At 30.9% G+C, this 17,720-nt stretch overlaps 1 protein-coding gene across 1 annotated transcript in view; it reads right to left on the reverse strand.

Moving 5' to 3' along the window:
- Nucleotides 1-11,810, reverse strand: part of LOTGIDRAFT_123762 (hypothetical protein) — a gene marked incomplete at both ends in the record, with an annotated part of 56,728 nt that extends 44,918 nt beyond the window's left edge. The window contains 23 exons of the mRNA XM_009061008.1: nt 121-354; nt 722-808; nt 1,091-1,194; nt 1,358-1,462; nt 1,700-1,910; nt 2,222-2,389; nt 2,597-2,839; nt 3,135-3,268; nt 3,647-3,765; nt 3,969-4,070; nt 4,212-4,412; nt 4,995-5,119; nt 5,287-5,408; nt 5,640-5,807; nt 6,123-6,282; nt 6,515-6,589; nt 6,750-6,840; nt 7,044-7,140; nt 7,277-7,389; nt 7,607-7,682; nt 8,439-8,501; nt 8,891-8,992; nt 11,649-11,810. Coding sequence (XP_009059256.1) covers nt 121-354; nt 722-808; nt 1,091-1,194; nt 1,358-1,462; nt 1,700-1,910; nt 2,222-2,389; nt 2,597-2,839; nt 3,135-3,268; nt 3,647-3,765; nt 3,969-4,070; nt 4,212-4,412; nt 4,995-5,119; nt 5,287-5,408; nt 5,640-5,807; nt 6,123-6,282; nt 6,515-6,589; nt 6,750-6,840; nt 7,044-7,140; nt 7,277-7,389; nt 7,607-7,682; nt 8,439-8,501; nt 8,891-8,992; nt 11,649-11,810 — 3,062 coding nt within the window. The remainder of the gene's footprint in view (nt 1-120; nt 355-721; nt 809-1,090; nt 1,195-1,357; nt 1,463-1,699; nt 1,911-2,221; nt 2,390-2,596; nt 2,840-3,134; nt 3,269-3,646; nt 3,766-3,968; nt 4,071-4,211; nt 4,413-4,994; nt 5,120-5,286; nt 5,409-5,639; nt 5,808-6,122; nt 6,283-6,514; nt 6,590-6,749; nt 6,841-7,043; nt 7,141-7,276; nt 7,390-7,606; nt 7,683-8,438; nt 8,502-8,890; nt 8,993-11,648) is intronic.
- Nucleotides 11,811-17,720: the final 5,910 nt, after the last annotated feature.

Consider the following 17,720-nt stretch of genomic DNA (forward strand, 5'->3'; position numbering starts at 1 on the left):
AATGACTTTGGTTTTGTCCATTATTGTTCTACAGAAATTCTTAGTTCTTTTACCTACATGCTCAACAAATACCATTATTGACCTCCACTGATAAATAATAATTGAAGCTATTTCACTCACCTGTTGGCTTTTTTGATAGATTCATCAACTTTATTGTAAGGGACAAGATGAGGACTTCTTTTATGGATAGGATCTTCTTTTAGACCATAAGTCCAACCATGTTTAATTCTATCTCTGGCCCACACATTATGGGTATTTTCAGCCAATAGATTGACTAATTGTTCCATCTTTTCAGTCAATGTGACCACTGATAAATCTAATGGGGTTGGTTTATAACCATTATTCTGTAGAAAGCTGAAATATAATTCATGGAATGTACTTAGGTCTACCTTGTACAATGTGTTCAGTGGTATTTCTATTTATCCTTTGGTGGAGGAGCCAAGTTAGGGCCACAGAATTGTTAAGAGTTGAAAACAGCATCAGGTTTATAAGAATGTAAATAAATTAAAAATCATTGGTAAGAAATTTGAAATGGGGGCCAAACCCAGCCAGCCAGCCATGAAGCAGATTTGAAAACAAAAGATGCACGTTACAGAACTTAGTAAGAGTTGTAAGAGATTGAAAGCACCACCACTTTTTAAGAATACTGTAATTTTATCCATTTCAATCTGCACTCATATGAAATATTGTAATGAATTCAGGTGAATTCAGGTTTACTTACTTATTAGCTAATTTGACAGTTTTAAGTCTGTTATTTTGTTGTTGCTGATGATCTACTGTTATATGGTAACCTAAAGCTATCAGTGTTCTGAAAGTATTATAATCCGAAATTTCATTCAATCTAAATTTCATTACTGCTCATTTTCACTCATGAACATTGGTGAATTAACATATATTTTATATTCTTCATTAGTAAAAAGATGGAGTAAAAAAAACTAAAAAAATTTTTATTGCTATCTGGAGAGTATATTAGCCATAAATTAATCTGTAGAGAGACAATTCTTAATGTATATCTCATTCATGACGCCTACAGATGAAACTGTATAATAAGGGTAAAGCATTATAATGATATGTTTAAAATCTAGGTTACCTTAATGTTTCAAAAGCTACGGTAATAACATATTTCTTCTCAGACATTGGTAGACGTTCAAAGGCTGTCAATGATGGGTTCTTTTTGTTGGTTGGATTACGTTCCTATTGATTCAAAATTAGAAATATAATCAAATTATTGTTACATAATCACCAAGTAATATTTAACTTATACAGATGATAAAGAGCAATTTAAATTGTTGTGTTGTAGAAATATCAACTAGTTTTATCACTAAAGTAAGGTATTTTCAATAATAAAACAGCTTACCTCACCATAGGACCAGCCTTGTTCTATTTTAGACATGGCCCATAACTCATGTAAATTTTCAGCAAGCTTATCTCGTACATTCTCAATATAAGCTGGAAGCTGGATCTATGAGAGAAAATCATAACTACTGTTTACATTAGAAACCGAAATATATCATAAATTTGTAAAACAAAGTGATATTGTATTCATCTTGGTTCAGTGTATGTTAATTTTCTGAAAAAGTGTTTTAGTGCGCACTGTTTGTGTAAATTTCCTATTTTGACAACAAGATAATTTTATTATGACTTCAAAATGCGACTTTTTGACCTTTTCTTATAAAACCTTTTGTTCTTAAGAACTTACTCTGCCTGTAGTAACTGGACTAGGTACAAAGGGGACATAATCTAGAATTTCAGTTGGCCCACTAACAATACTCTTCTTTAAATCACCAAAATGAAAACAAGATGTCAGATGTAGCTTCTCTTTTGGCATCAGACATTCTATTATTGGTGAATGTTCTTCTGGTGGACCATACTTTAATCTACCATTTTCACCTCCAAAAACAAAACGGCAACTAAAATAGAGATAGATACCTGGTACAATTACTTACATAGATAAAACATTCAAGTTTACCATGATGTAAGTTTTATATCTGAATTATAACTCACAATATGCAAGATTAAAACCCATAAATTGAAGGACTTATTTTCAAAATAAGACTTCAATTGTTATGGCTGGACTAGTAATTACTGTGATATTAGCTTTAGGCTTAATGGATTAAATCTCTAGTCTCAATCCAAAGTACTAATGAAATCATCAAAATTAAATCTGACAGTAAGTAGTCCTTTTCACTGTCATGTTCCACCGAAATCAAAGAATGCTTACCTTACAGCGGCTGACATACTAACAACAGGAAAGAATATTCCAGACAGATTGAAATCTTTTAAAAATCCTCGTATTTTAACACCATTGAGGGAGAATGTTATTTGTGGAACTGTTAAATCTAATGTACATCCAATGACATCACCTTTCTGTAATGGCTGACTGGCTGATCTCACATGTTTGGGTTTACCACCTTAAAAACAATTCAAATCAATTATGGATAACAACATTATTACTCTACAATATCTTTTTTATATCTTATGTGAATAAAACCACAAATGGCAGAGTTAATACACTAACATTTTAAATTTGAACAAAAATTTGTATGACACAAGACTCAACAAGCATCAATCTATATTGAAAGGTGTAAGAGGATACTTGCCTGTCCAGAGATTTTGTCCATCAAAAGCATAGGAATATAAATCATCACCAATACTATTACCACCCCATTTCTCACCCCCACCAGGGTAAGGTTTAAACCCATCTGTATTAGCCCATCCCATACGTAATATAGGGGGTAGGTGGGTAGCATATTCATAATTTATCACAACTATTTCATAATACCATTTCTTATACATGGCAGATCCCTCACACAGGCCTACACATAGATTAGGACGTAAGCTGAAAAACAAAAATAATAAGTTCGAAATTGAAACATTGTCTGTAAATAGAACAATATCAAATGTTAATATTAGTTAATATAAAAGAGAAGAAATGTGATTTAGCAGCAAAAGGCACATGTTTGTTTTTGCTTCTATGTGGGTATTGAATCTATGTAATAAAGGAAAATATGAAGAAAATATCAGTTCTACAGCTTATAACTAGACTTTCTGATGTGAATGTGAATTAACTTCTTGCAAAAAGGAATCTTAGGTCAAGTCTAAAATTAGTAGTTTAGCATTGACACAGTACTTACCAAGTGACATGATCCACTAATTTAGTTTGTAATAATAAGTCACGACCAGGTAATAAATTGTCACAAATCAGGTTTTGATTGGTTCTTACAGCTACACCACTACCAACACACAGTGCACGTAAAACATCTAGAACCTGGAATATTATTAACATTGTGAAAAACATAGGTCTGAACAGAAGTCTCCAAGTTCAAGTGATCTCTCTTAACAATATGATAATTATTATGTTAATATATGTCTACCTTATGATCACGACCGTGTTTGTCTATAAGTGATATGATGGTTATAATATAAACAGTATTGAACCTACCTTATGATCACGACAATGTTTGTCTATAAGTGATATGATAGTTATAATATAAACAGTATCAAACCAACCTTATGATCACGATCATGTTTGTCTATAAGTGATATGATGGTTATAATATAAACAGTATTAATCCTACCTTATGATCACGACAATGTTTGTCTATAAGTGATATGATAGTTATAATATAAACGGTATTAATCCTACCTTATGATCTCGACCGTGTTTGTCTATAAGTGATATAATAGTTATAATATGTTTTTCTTTAATCATATTTAAAGCTTCAGGTGAATCAATAAGAACACAATGTAAAACATCTAATACACCTGAAAAATAAAAACACAAATAAGCCCACTTTGACATGCATTTGGTGGCACATGAGAATGATGGCTCCATCAGAGAGAGTTATCTTTGAAATATGTAATCAATTTATTCAGACACACTGGACAAACTAGAGATTTATAAATTATACCTGCAAATTTCATATATATGCCTCTACTTTCAACAGTATAGTCAAGAGCGTACTTACCTGTGGAAGACTGTTGACTTTCTAATCTATAAACTAACCAATCTAATCTATAGGACTGGGCAAACTGAGCACAATTAGCTCGATTTCCTCTAATCATAGCAGCTGAAAAATATATTACACTCATACATACAATTGATACACATATTACATATACAGGTGTATTGATACTTAAAGAACTATGTATCAAATTTTTTGCAAAACATTTAAACATAAAGATTGGAAATACACAATAATAGTACTTACCTAACAATAAATATAAATAACTAGAGATGGAATCCCAACTCTCTCCAGCATCTTCTCCAGCATAATGTGAGAATTGTCGTTGTCCTTTATACTGACTAAATTTATCAATTGTTTCTAAAATTAGAGCTATCATTCCTTCTTCTTGAAATAGATCTTGTCTATTTCTTAAAGCTCTTAATTTATTCTGTTTCTCTTCATGTTCTGAAAATAATTGGAAGTGAGCATTATAATTCATGTCAAAGGAAAAGGGATCCGAGTAAAAAGCACTCTGAAATAAACAAAAAGAAAACCATTAGGTTCATGAGTATCATTTCTACCACCTGGTCCTCCACCAACCCTCTTTGCATTGATGTTTCCTGGATTATCTGTACCCATTTACATATGAGTCCACTGGATGAATGAGAAAAAATGACTTATTCGGGGTCACCAGACTGTAACAAGTCAACCGAGATTAGAACCCATGAACCCCAGTTGTTCGATTTAACCAAGCAAATGATGTCATGTAATGATTCCAACCCTCTCCAACTCAAGAAGGTCAAGAAAGGTACTGATCAAGAACTGAAAATTTGATTCACTAAGCGGTAATAAAAAATTCTATGTACTAATTACCAAATAACATTCGTTTTTCTCCTCCAAGCACAACTAAGAAAGCAAATAGATTGAATTGTTACTGAGAAGTTTATAATTACTGAATTAACTGAGCTATAATTATTAAAGAAATCATCATTGCCCCCATGCAGAATCAACATTGATTATATCATTCTGAATAAAAGCAAAACAAACCTTCATCTTCTGCAGGTTGGGCAAAATAATCAATTAAATCTTCAAGGCACTTAATAACTTCAGCCAAACTTATTCTACCCCAGGCATGACTATTTCTACCTTCTGTTTTTAGAGAGTCTAGAGCTCTGAAAAGAGCCAAAACATATTTCTAAAACTGTCACACAACAACCATTTTTTTAAAAAACATCATACAATGGTCCTCTCAAAATTCATACATTCATATTTCAATTCTGCACTCATTTCATTTCAATATTTCCTTGGTATTCCTCAGTTATAACATTAGAAAACTTACTTGTTAAATCTGTTAAATAATGATTGACATTTTCTGATAACACGAGCTGATCTGGATTCTTCTTCTTGAGATTTAGCTAGAGTTAACCCATCATCCATATGACCTTCTACTAACATTATAGCCTAGATAAATAACATATATTTACCAGGTTTAATTTGTTGGCTTTTAAAATCTTTTAAAATACCAGGTACAAGTAATCTAAATTTGTTATCATCTGCTAACAGGACCATCATGATTCTTTGCAATAAGATGTGCCTTCATTTTATGAATAAAGTTAAAAGAAATTATTGAGGCTTATTATTGCTAACAGCAGTAATGATTATAAGGTGAAATTAACGGAATCAAGTACAAACCTTTTTCTCCTCCACTCTACCAACTCCTCTTTTCTTTGTTTCAAAAGTTTGATATGATAACCATAAGCTAGAATCACAGTGTTGTAAGAAAGGCATGGAATCACTGTATTTAATATCAGCCATTCCCATTCCTTCAGCTTCTCGTACTTCAGATTGTTTCTTGTCATCCTGTAAAACATGTATAGATTCATCAAAATTTATGTGGAGAGATCAAGAGCTGACATTGAGAAGACTGTGTAATGCTTTTCTTTCTCTTGAAAAGTGATCAAACCCTACCTAATTTACTTATTTATTAAATACTACTTTCCTTTATTCTTTGAGCTATACATCTGCCCATGAAAATACGGCAAGAAGCAAAAACCTTTAACATATGAGATGCTTTACTTCTTGTTCTAAGTCTTATCAATTGCATCTTAGAGTACAGTATTAGGTCAGGTTAATATTCTCATAATTGTGCCCATACCCTACTTCTGACTGGCTTACCTTAGTTTGTCTCATATAAAATGCTGTGCTAGCTTCATCAGCTTTATGTCTATGTACAGTAACAACATGATGATCTCCAGCAGTCACTGCTAAATATCTTCCTGAGGTCACATGACGTATACGACACTGTTGACCCCATCCCATAAATCCACCTGCCCATCTGAAAAATACAATAATAATTTCATTTCCAATTCTCTTTCATTCAACATAGCTGTTTCTATAGCCTGAAGACCATTCTTGAATTCTAGCAAGGACTTTCAGGTGAAACAGGAACTTCAATTTGGATATCCAAATTCTTACTTTTCTTACTTAAACCTTTTGGATACCGTAAATTGAGATTAAAGTAGTGTAATACTGAATCAAAAATTTAAAATAAAGTGAAGAACACTTACTTTGTTCTGATATGTTCCAGTCTCCATAGTGATCTAGCATGTGAACAAACAGCACCAGTTTCATACATAACAGCACTGTAAAGCAAACGAAGAAGAAAAACATCATTATTTCCCATGAAAAAATAATATGATCTATAATTGGATGTAATAAAGAAAATAATATAAAAATTATAGCAGAGAATAATCAAAAATAATTATCCTAAACTGTGATGATGAACAAGGTAAATTAAATTACCTGAATTCATTTTCACTGCCAGCTTCTGGTAAAGCTAAACATTCATCTTGACCATGGAATAATCTTAAAACATCTCCACCAAATACATAGCCTACAATAGATCATTAATATTATTAACTATCTAACCAGGTTCAAAATATTAAAGATTAAGGTCTGTTATGGAAACAATGCAAATCTCAAATTTTCAAATCCACCAAAATATGACAAAGTAAATGGGACTTCTAGAAATAAATAACATCAGATGACAGATTTGATATTTTAGTGTTGAAGAAATGTGATTTTAAAGTAACTTACCCACAGTTTTGGTACGAACAGCACCAGAACACATTGGTACCACTGTCCATAATGTCTGCTGAAATGAGGCTACAATACTGTTACTGCTTCCAATATGCTATAACAGAATAATACAAACATCAAAATACAAGCATTTCTAATATGTATTGATGTGATCTTAATCTTCACTTGTATTTCAATCTAAAATATGGAATAATTTTAAAATAAGTTAATGTTTTTTTCTCTTTACTCACCAAATATCTCTCTGATGAGACACTGACAAGAATAAGATCATCTCCAACTCTAACTTTTTCACCTTCTGATCTCTGTTTGGAAGCAGGATGGATTGTCCACCAACAAGATTCCCCTACAAAAAAACATTTTATTTAATTAAATTATCCATACCTACAGCACTTTAATTAATTTAGTATCACCAGGGAGGATGAGCTGATTGGGTATAATGTTTATCGTGAAATATTTACATACTCCAATCAACAAATCACAATGTTTGACTGTTTAACTTATTCAACATGCACTTAAACTGTCTACAAAAGGATATATAAAGAAAGAAAATATAAACATACCCTCTGCTGTTTCTTGTAAACCAACATCAAAAGCTAATTTATCATTAGAAGAACTTGTTGATAAACAGGATAAGTACTACAATCAAAGAGAATTTAGGTTTTATACAAGAATTTAACTAATCCAGAAAGGAATTTGATTTTTTTTTGTGAAACTTTTCTTTTAAAGAGTTAAAATTTCTAATATAAACTTAAAGATGGGCTCTCCTATTTTCATTAATGAAAATCAAAATGCTAATACTAAGTAGTAAGTAGAGGTGTTCTAATGACTTGGAAAATATAAAAAGCATGTGTATGTATGTATCTACAGATTAGTGTACATACTAGATAGTAATATGAATGAATAGATCCTTTCAAAGAGAGTAGAGAGGGAAAGAGTCAGGTTGCAAGATAATGTTAACACAAATTCAGCTACATAGAAGTAAAAGTTATGTAAATAAATCAGATATGACTAGTAAGTATTATGTGATGTACCATATGTTACTTTATACTATAGTATTACAATTACTAAATCAATTTCTACACTTCACTAATGTGCACAATTTTTTTTTTCTTTTTTATAAAAGACCAATTCATGTAGAAGTGCATATTTTGTAAGGTTTTCAATTTATTTTTTAAGGAAAACACATTTTTTATTACTCACAAAAATGCAGAAACTAGTGCATATTAATTTTGTCTGAGCTTTCCTAAAAGTTGGAAATGTTTTGCCCTTGTTTTATCATTGAGACTACTAAGTAGTGAGATACAAACAATATAACAGCAAAAATAGCAGGTTGATTTAAGACAAACAGAAGATAAATAAGAAAGTTGGCGTGGAAACAAAGTAATAACATACCATATTACCATGGTGATGACGTAAGAGTACAGCATGACCATACAATAATGTTCTATGGCCTGACTGAGCTGTCTGTAATAAATAGATAGATATATACATTAAGTATTTCATAATAAACATATCAATTCAACTTGAAATATCATCAACACAAATTATCCTTCTGTCTTTGAACTCCAATTTTAGTCAAATCAGTCTTGTGAATGCAGCCAAAACTTATCTTGTTTAAGTCTTCTTCACATTATACTCTCCAAGTTATGTATTTTTTCATGAAGTCCTCATTTTTAGTATGGTAATAAATAAATGATTGTAAATAAACGTTTTTGTTAATGACTTAAATTGTCTCAAAAACCAAAATTTGGAAGATAAAATCTATGCAGGTATCTGTATCAAAGTGAGTATATATAACTTCAATGAAAATATCAGGAAATGATTTTTAAAGCTATATGACTTACTGCTGATCCTTCTGATGTTGATGTGATCATCTCTTGTAAAGCACGGACCGAAAGGGCTTGTTCCAACACAAATACTGATACAGAGATATCTGGTGGAACATCCTGAAAAATAATCATATTTATACAAGAAAATGTGTCTCAAAACTAGTCATTTAAAACATTTTCTATGGATGTGATTTTGTTGGTCAGAAGACTTAAGAATGTAAACAGTTTATGAAAATTTGTTGACCAATTGTCCATTACACAGTCAACTAATCCAATAGGTTCAGAAAGTGCAGAAAAAGTTGACTTTATGCTCATATTTATACATTTGTTAAATTTAAATTAAATTCAAATCAGTTGGTGTTATAACTAAGCATCTTATGAAATGACAAGTTTTTAATGCTTATCATTAATATAATTATAAACATAATATCAGTTTCTATTTTTCTCATCAGACATTTAGATATTACAATCAGAGGGTTTGATGATAATAACTGTCAATATATTCTTCTCCATGAGAGGTCCTTTTTCAGAATCTAAATCTCAGATAAGGTAATTTTCAATTCATCACAAATTGAACTTGAATATACTAACCAAAAATGTCATGTACAATACCAGCTTTGAGAAAATATAGATGAGCAAAGCCATGTAATGTGCAATGGAGGAAATTTTGAATGAACAGTGACATTGTTCCTATATAAAGAACTCGTCACTTTAAGATAAATAATGATTTTGTTGGATCCAGACAATTAATTTGTTAAAAAGAAGTAGGCAGTAAATGGTGTCTTCAGGTCATGAAGTTTCTGACAAGAGATCTTACATGAAACTATAATACACTGAAGTTAATTCATGAACATACTATCTGAATAACTCACAGCCGTTCAAATTACCTAGGATTGGCCAAATGCCAAGTTCCTGATTCTCTATTATCTCTATTTTACAGGCAGACGTGTGTTAAATATTAGACAGAAACTTCAGTCAGATGAGGTGTTTAAAAAGAAACTACATTTTTTATCATCAGCTAATATTCTGATTTACTGTCTGTAGCAAGCAGAGTTCTCTCCATATTTCACTCAATCATTGATTTTTTGTCAATTACATAGAAATATCAGAACTAATGGATAGAGACTGAAAGTGTGTTTATCAAATGAATATTACAATAGTATAGATGAGACTGTCATGTGGGTATCCACCCATTAGTTAGAAATCTCAATAGTCATGAGAACATTTTAACTTTTGACAGTAATTAAGAGATTAGCCAATCAGAATGGTTGAATCATGGTATCATAACTCACTATCTCTAACAACCTAATGTTTACTAATGATTCATTTTCCTCTACAGTACGTTACACCTGTATATTATTTAAGAATATTTGACGTAAGAGAACAACTGCAAACAATTTTCAACAGGTTCTCTTCAAAAATTCATAGAACTGTGGTTGCTCAGTGAGTTAGATGTTTGCTTGCTTAGCTAGAGGTCAAAATACCTGTCCCAGCTTAATCTTAAACCTGTCCCTCCCATGATCTACGTTTATATAACCCGAAATTATCAATACTTTCTCCAAGTCTAAAACATTCCATTGCTTGATAGGACAATAATGCATTTTATAATCATCCTATTCTTTAATAATAATATGATAATATCATATCACTGCAAACAGTAGCAAGATGGCAGTTTAATTGTTGTCAGAATAACCCAACATTTGGTATTCTCTGCACAGATATATTAATCATATCATCAGCATGTGTTGTTAATAACTTGTTATAGTTGATAAATCGTGTATTATACAATGATTATTATTAATGTTAAGATGTAATCAAACTATCAATCTGTATTAATACATAATATACATCATATATCATTATATAACTTCATATAATAATAATCTTTCTTTATGTACAGGTATATTTCTTATTGACTTTCAATATTTCTAACAGAAAGTTTTCATATGAAAATTGATGACATTGATTTTGAACTAACAGTTAAGTACATCTTGGAAAGAGAGTTTATAGGGAATCGTCCAAATTGATTATTACCAATCTCAATACACACTTGTACATTTCATAATGGTTTAGTGAGAGATCAACATTTTTGGTAAAAAAATCAAATCAATTTTATCATTATGTAGGGAGATATGTTTGAATGTTTCTGAAATAAATATCCTGTATATCTTTCACATGACCTTCCATTCTTAAAAGAATGATAAAAGTCATGATAGATATAATGATTGACATGACTAGATGTAAATACATTAGTTGACAATGGTACAGTATCTTACTGACTATATATCATCTATAGATCTATAATACAGATATACTTAATTCTAATTTATTGATTTCTTAGCTGTCTTCTTACTGTCTCCTTTTAATACATCAGGCCATTCTGTGGTATCAAGAATTGAAAATATCAGATGAAAATGAAGTGTTCTACACACATCATTATAAAACCTACCATAAATCTTTCAATTCATTGACAGTTTATCTCTCTCTCTCTCTCTCATGTTTAGTATCAAAATAGTATTCAATGCTTAACTCCAATATTTCATTTATATCTTATTCATGACACATATTTATTTTTCAAATTTTTGTCTAATTTGAAATTTTACAGAGAACTTTCTGCTATGGTATGTAATGAAATTGCTTTAAGTCTAGTACAAAGTGCTTCATCCTCAAAATCCTACATGATAAATAAACAATACATTATCAACTATGTTAGCTATTGTAATCTAACTGTATTTGTATTTGTGGACAGAACATTACAACAACAACAACTTACCCGATTTGAAACATCTTCAAGGAAGCACATACGATTTCCAAAACCTTCTGCAGCAAGACAAACTCGTTCTGTGGCACTGGCATCTTTAGTTGATGATACAGCACAACTCAAACATACCATATCATCCTGTAAAATAAACAAAATATGATCTGAAATTATCATGTCACTATTACAGCACTGATAATGGGATGCATCTTCTGAAATCCCCTTTCCTGTGTCCATTTTTATAACTCAACTTTCAGATGTGCACCTGCACTAGGAGGTTGATTGGGAAACATATATTGAGTTGATGTCAGGCAGGAGGATTTAAAATTTGTATTATATATATATATTAGGAAATTTTATTGGAATATCAATTGCATAAATATCTGAAAAAAGCAGGCATCTCATCAGCAAGTTAAAAGATGAATCCTGCAAGTGGGCTACCTAGAATTTATTGGGCAACATATTTTAACTCTGACTAGGTCATTATAAAATACTACAGTTAGCTACTGGTATTCATATTATAACAAGTTCAATTATAATACACCATAATCAATACAGACTTTACAATAGGTATAATTAAAACATTGAACTGTTTCCCTGGGGTTTCTATCTAATTCATTAAATATCAGCCAAGTTCAATCAGTCATCTTCCTATATATAGACACAATGTTCTAAAGAACAGAAAATATCTAACATAATCATACATATATTATGCTGCAGTGTAGGTCAGTTAAAGTGTTGGAAATTTTACGCTCATTTGCTTAGATAATCTGAACAAATGGTGGTCATGGATTCTAATCTTGTTCAGTGTGTGAAAATCGGTGACCTTGAATCTTTCCTCACTATTGATTTCGACCAGCTGTAAATTGTAAACAGTTTTGGATAATCTGGGTAAGATTAATGCCAAAAGAATTTAACCACCTAACAGAAAGACTGAATGCAGATATGATTTTGTCAGTCTTAGATCTATTTCAACAGTCTTTACAGGTACAGTGGTGTAACCTATTTTCGTGGATATAAGGATTCAACACCGAATTTCGTCAAGGTTAAAAAAACGAAAAAAAAAAATTTATGTCTTAGATGTTTCCTCTACAAAATAATTAAAATTGGTTTATTTCGATTTTCTTTATGAATCCTTCACTTTGACCCATATTTCATGAGCAACCAATTCGGCAACCGTGACAGAATGCGTCACCTATTTTTGTGTACAATGTTTGATCTATAAACAAGTCTAGAAAAACACGTTGTATGGATACTGGGTGGTATAATTAACTTCTCTTTGTATTTATCTTTATCAATTCATTATAACTAGTGACAATTCCTTCAAAGAACCATGATTTAAAAAAAAAAATAGAGACTGACAAAATAAGACACGTAGCGTGATTTATTGCTAAAAGTCACTGAAACAACATAAGAATATGGTCCACTTTGTGTTCCATAGAAATTTTCTGCTGACACGGAATCCGCTAGTTGATCACGTGACTTCATTCGTTGGACTACATTCTAACAGACGACACTTGGAATTCCGATTACCACTTTGGATTATAAGGAAATTCGGCCAATAAAAAATGGTGACGTTTGGTAATAAGTGAAATCCGCCATTTTCTATTTGTCAAAATATACATTAATACATTTTACCTTTCTGGAAACTACTGGATTCATTCTACTAGCTGATATTGTAGAGAAAATACATGTTTATTAAAACAAACTAATGCGGAGGTCACGGAAGGTCGCTCATGTAAATTATTAATCCTTTCCGGAAATCCACGAATAATAGGTTTCCACGAAATTAGGTTACTCGACTGTAATAACAATCACCTTTACAAATAATATCATTTGAGACATGCAAAGTAGCACAAAAGTAAGTAGGACTAGCAAAGTAAAAAAAAAAATTCACTCTGACAAGATTTAGAGAAAAAATTTCCCTGGATACTAAACTATAAGGGGAAGGAAGATTCAGTATGGTACACTATATGAAATAGAATCAACATTGGAAAACTCTGGCTATAAGATGTTTTCTTTGTCTCAATAACAATGTAATAAGCTTTATAACTAGTAGTTCTACACCTACACCCTATTCTTTCTCACTTGTAACTCTCTGACATTTTACAAATGATCAGCTTGAGTTTCAATTATTTATATTATCAAGTCAAGCAATGTACCAGAGCATTAACAGTGTCACTGTTAGCAGTAGAAAGACAATATCCTAGCTCACTGACACATATATAATCAACTTATATCACAATCAATATCTGACACCATTAACATCAGCTAAATATCAACAGCCTTCAGTTTCTACACTGAGAAAACCAAATCACATGTAGCCTGCTTGCATCAAGGTCATGATTGTTCAGAAAGGAATTTTTCACTCTCCAAATATCTTAATGAGAAATTGGGAAATTAAAGCTTATAACTATCTTATTGAGAAAATATCTGTACACTTTTCTCCACAGCATGTCTCTTACTTAACGAGCTATCAGGTAATATCTATAGCTATAAACTAAATGTTGTATAGGATTTATAACAGAAAAAAAGTGGTGTTCTTATCACCTCCAATCCTTTTCAAACATCCCGTTGAAAAAATGTGCATTCATCTCAAATGATGTTATATTCAAAAGAAGAGGAAATTGCAATCAGAGCATCCAGGATCTTTTAACCATTTATCACATTGTATGGTATAAATTTGTTATTATAAAATCGTTTTTCGAGAAGAGGAAGCACTGAAAGTGAGGATTTTATTCTAAAACAAGGCCATCTGCCAACGGACCTCATCTGGTACATTTGTTACAGCCAGCATGGGTTGATTTGAAATACAAGACTTTGTGAATAATAAGTACACACCAAATATAATAAATAACGGACAACAACTGTGGCCTCTTTTTAATGATTTTCAGTATATCAAGGGCTGTAAGTCTGTCAATATTTGTCGAATCATACCCCAATTCAAAACTTGTCTGAGATGTTGTGGATATAAACATACAAATCATATCAGATAAAAATCAGACAAAAATTGTCTAACATACAATACAATGTGGGCAAGTCTAAATATTTCATAGAACACAAAATTGCAGTCAAAAATATTTAGAACCAAAATAAGACAGAAAAATATTCAAATCAAAACCCCTCATTTAGTGTGATATTAATTGAATAATGAGTGGTTATGAAGAGAAACTCCATCTCTCAAATAGATATTTATCTGTAGTCAATTTGTTCCAGTCAGGCGATGTGGTGAATGAATAATGTTGATGTGTAAATTATTCAGATTTATAGTAAACCCTGTAGAGATTGTAGTTTGTTTAATCACTAATTGTCATGATATCATCCAGTTAATATTCTAACATCAGAATGATTCTTGGTACCTCCTGATTTCAATAGTAATCGAAACAACGGAATTGATGCCTGGAAATGCAGCATGGAATTTTGACTGTGTCCTGTGAACACTTACTGTTTAGCTTACATAAAAAATTCCTGTTTCTGAGATTAAGGTACAATTGGTCAAACACATGGGCCAACATACTGTCTACATGCTGTTTTGTCTACATGTTGGGTGCAGCTGAATATGTTAAGCTGTAACCATCAAAGTAGTATATTGGGGTATTGATTGATAGAATGTATCATGTAAATTACATCAAATCCTCCAGAGATACAGCAGAATATAGAAAAGACTCTGAAGACAATCAATTACTGAGACTGATAGAGCTAATCAATGGACAGTTGAAAGAAAAATGAAATTATGATATATCTATCAGATTGCGAACTTGGAACATTCTTACATGTGGAACATATGGTTTCGAGGTTCATTTGAGCATTAAACATATGTAAATAGACTTCAGAAATACTAGAAATGTACAAAAATCTCAAGAAAAGACCAGTCATCTTTTTAACTTTCGAATTTCAAAAATTCAATAATTCAAATGAATTTGAAGGCTCAAATTTCGACGGTTAGATGTGAACACTATTGCTGATTAGCTTAACTATAAAATATGGACAATTGGTCGAACCTCCTGTCCCTTTAAGTAAACAAGGTAAATCTGGGTACAAAAGAAAAAAGAAATATAACAAAAATTCTTTTCATTTTGAAGTTGGAACATACACCCCTTAAACATTTTTTTTCAGGAAAATTTGCAGGAAAATGTGAAGGTTTATTCTTTACAATCACATTTCTACTTTCCCAACCATAATAATAATATTTATATAGTTATAGATGGTATATAGATATATTGTATAATAATAATATTTATATAGTTATAGATGGTTTATAGATATATTGTATAATAATAATATTTATATAGTTATAGATGGTATATAGATATATTGTATAATAATAATATTTATATAGTTATAGATGGTATATAGATATATTGTATAATAATAATATTTATATAGTTATAGATGGTATATAGATATATTGTATAATAATAATATTTATATAGTTATAGATGGTATATAGATATATTGTATAATAATAATGTTTATATAGTTTAGATGGTATATAGATATATTGTATAATAATATAATTGATATAGTTATCGATGGGATAAAGATATCATTATACGTATTGTATATTATAGTATTCACTATTCACTATAATACATTCTTATTGTTGAAATATTACCAGTATCCAAATTCAATGTACATGTAGTTCAAAATTAGGCATTCCTTCAAAACAATAAACCATATTGAATATTTCAATGGAATTTCCCTTACGGAAATATGAACCTAAAAATCATATTGTTACTGAGAGTTTCATGCTATGCGATCTTCAGAAAATTTCCATTATAAATAATTATTATGCACAGCCACATTACAAAAATTAGAGCAGTCGAGTTTTTATTGTAGGAAGAATAAATAGTAATTGAAACAGTCAATACAGTATGTCACTGGCCTACTGATAAAAAAAACAATTTTGAGTGCTAAGCAATGTGGTTTACTTACACATCTAATAGCAGTTTCATCTATAAACTCCAGATCTACATGATCACTCTCAAACTTGGAAGCCTTCATTTTGAATTTTGAAGAACTACAAATCAATAACACACTTCCAAAGATATATATTTCCACAAAATTTTACCTCATCTTCACATTCTATTCCATGTTTAAACTTAAATTTTGAGGTCTAATTTGCTGGAAAGACTTTTTCTAAAATCACAGTCTAGTACTGCTCCAATCAGAATGTCTGGCAACAATCAGCAGAGATGTTTCTGAGTGTTAATTATAATATATATTAGCTACCAGATGGGCACTGATGAGAGCAAAGCCTTGTCATCAGCTTTAATAATTAAATACCTCTAGCTACCACTGTCATATATAGGCTACAAAATGATTGAATGCAAATAGTATGAATATCTGTATTCTTTAACTGTGTCAATGAATGGTTTATCATATAAATGAGACAAAACCTATTTCATACACTATTCCAATGGCAGTCTATTGCACTAACTCAATAACACTGATCTGAAACCTCTCAAACTTCTCAAGATGTTGAGAAACTCACTGATGAATCCTCAATAAAACACTAATGACAAATTTCTTTGGATTTCACAAATGAAGAGTCCAAACACATCCTTCATCTTTCATGTTTCCACAGAGTATGGCAGTGAAAGGTTTGCAACTGGTCAATTTCAAAATCCCTAGGGTAATTTAGGGGGAGTGGTCAAGGCCTATTATATAACTATGGTAATCAGAAATCATAGTATTTAATGGAACCTGCATGTTAAGTCAATACAACAGATCTGTTCCCACTGGGTGTATTATACAGATCAGATTCATCACATTATACCAAATTACCTACTAGACTATGCTGTCTATTCTGGTAAGAATACATCTGCACTGCCAAACATATTTAAAATTTAGGAAGCATCCATTCATTTCAAAGTAGATGGACTAGCTGCAACTAACCAATAAATAACCAATTAATAAAACCTAATAACTAACAAGGTTAATTAGATTTGGTTAGATTTGATTACATTTTGCCTAATACTGCTTTCTTCCGCCTTTGATGGGAATATTGCCATAGTCATTTACATTTTATATAATTTCATCTATATACCATAAGTAGATTGTTATTTGCTCATTCTAGAAAATTTA

The sequence above is a fragment of the Lottia gigantea genome, assembly GCF_000327385.1.
Source record: "Lottia gigantea unplaced genomic scaffold LOTGIsca_45, whole genome shotgun sequence".
Taxonomy (NCBI): domain Eukaryota; kingdom Metazoa; phylum Mollusca; class Gastropoda; family Lottiidae; genus Lottia; species Lottia gigantea.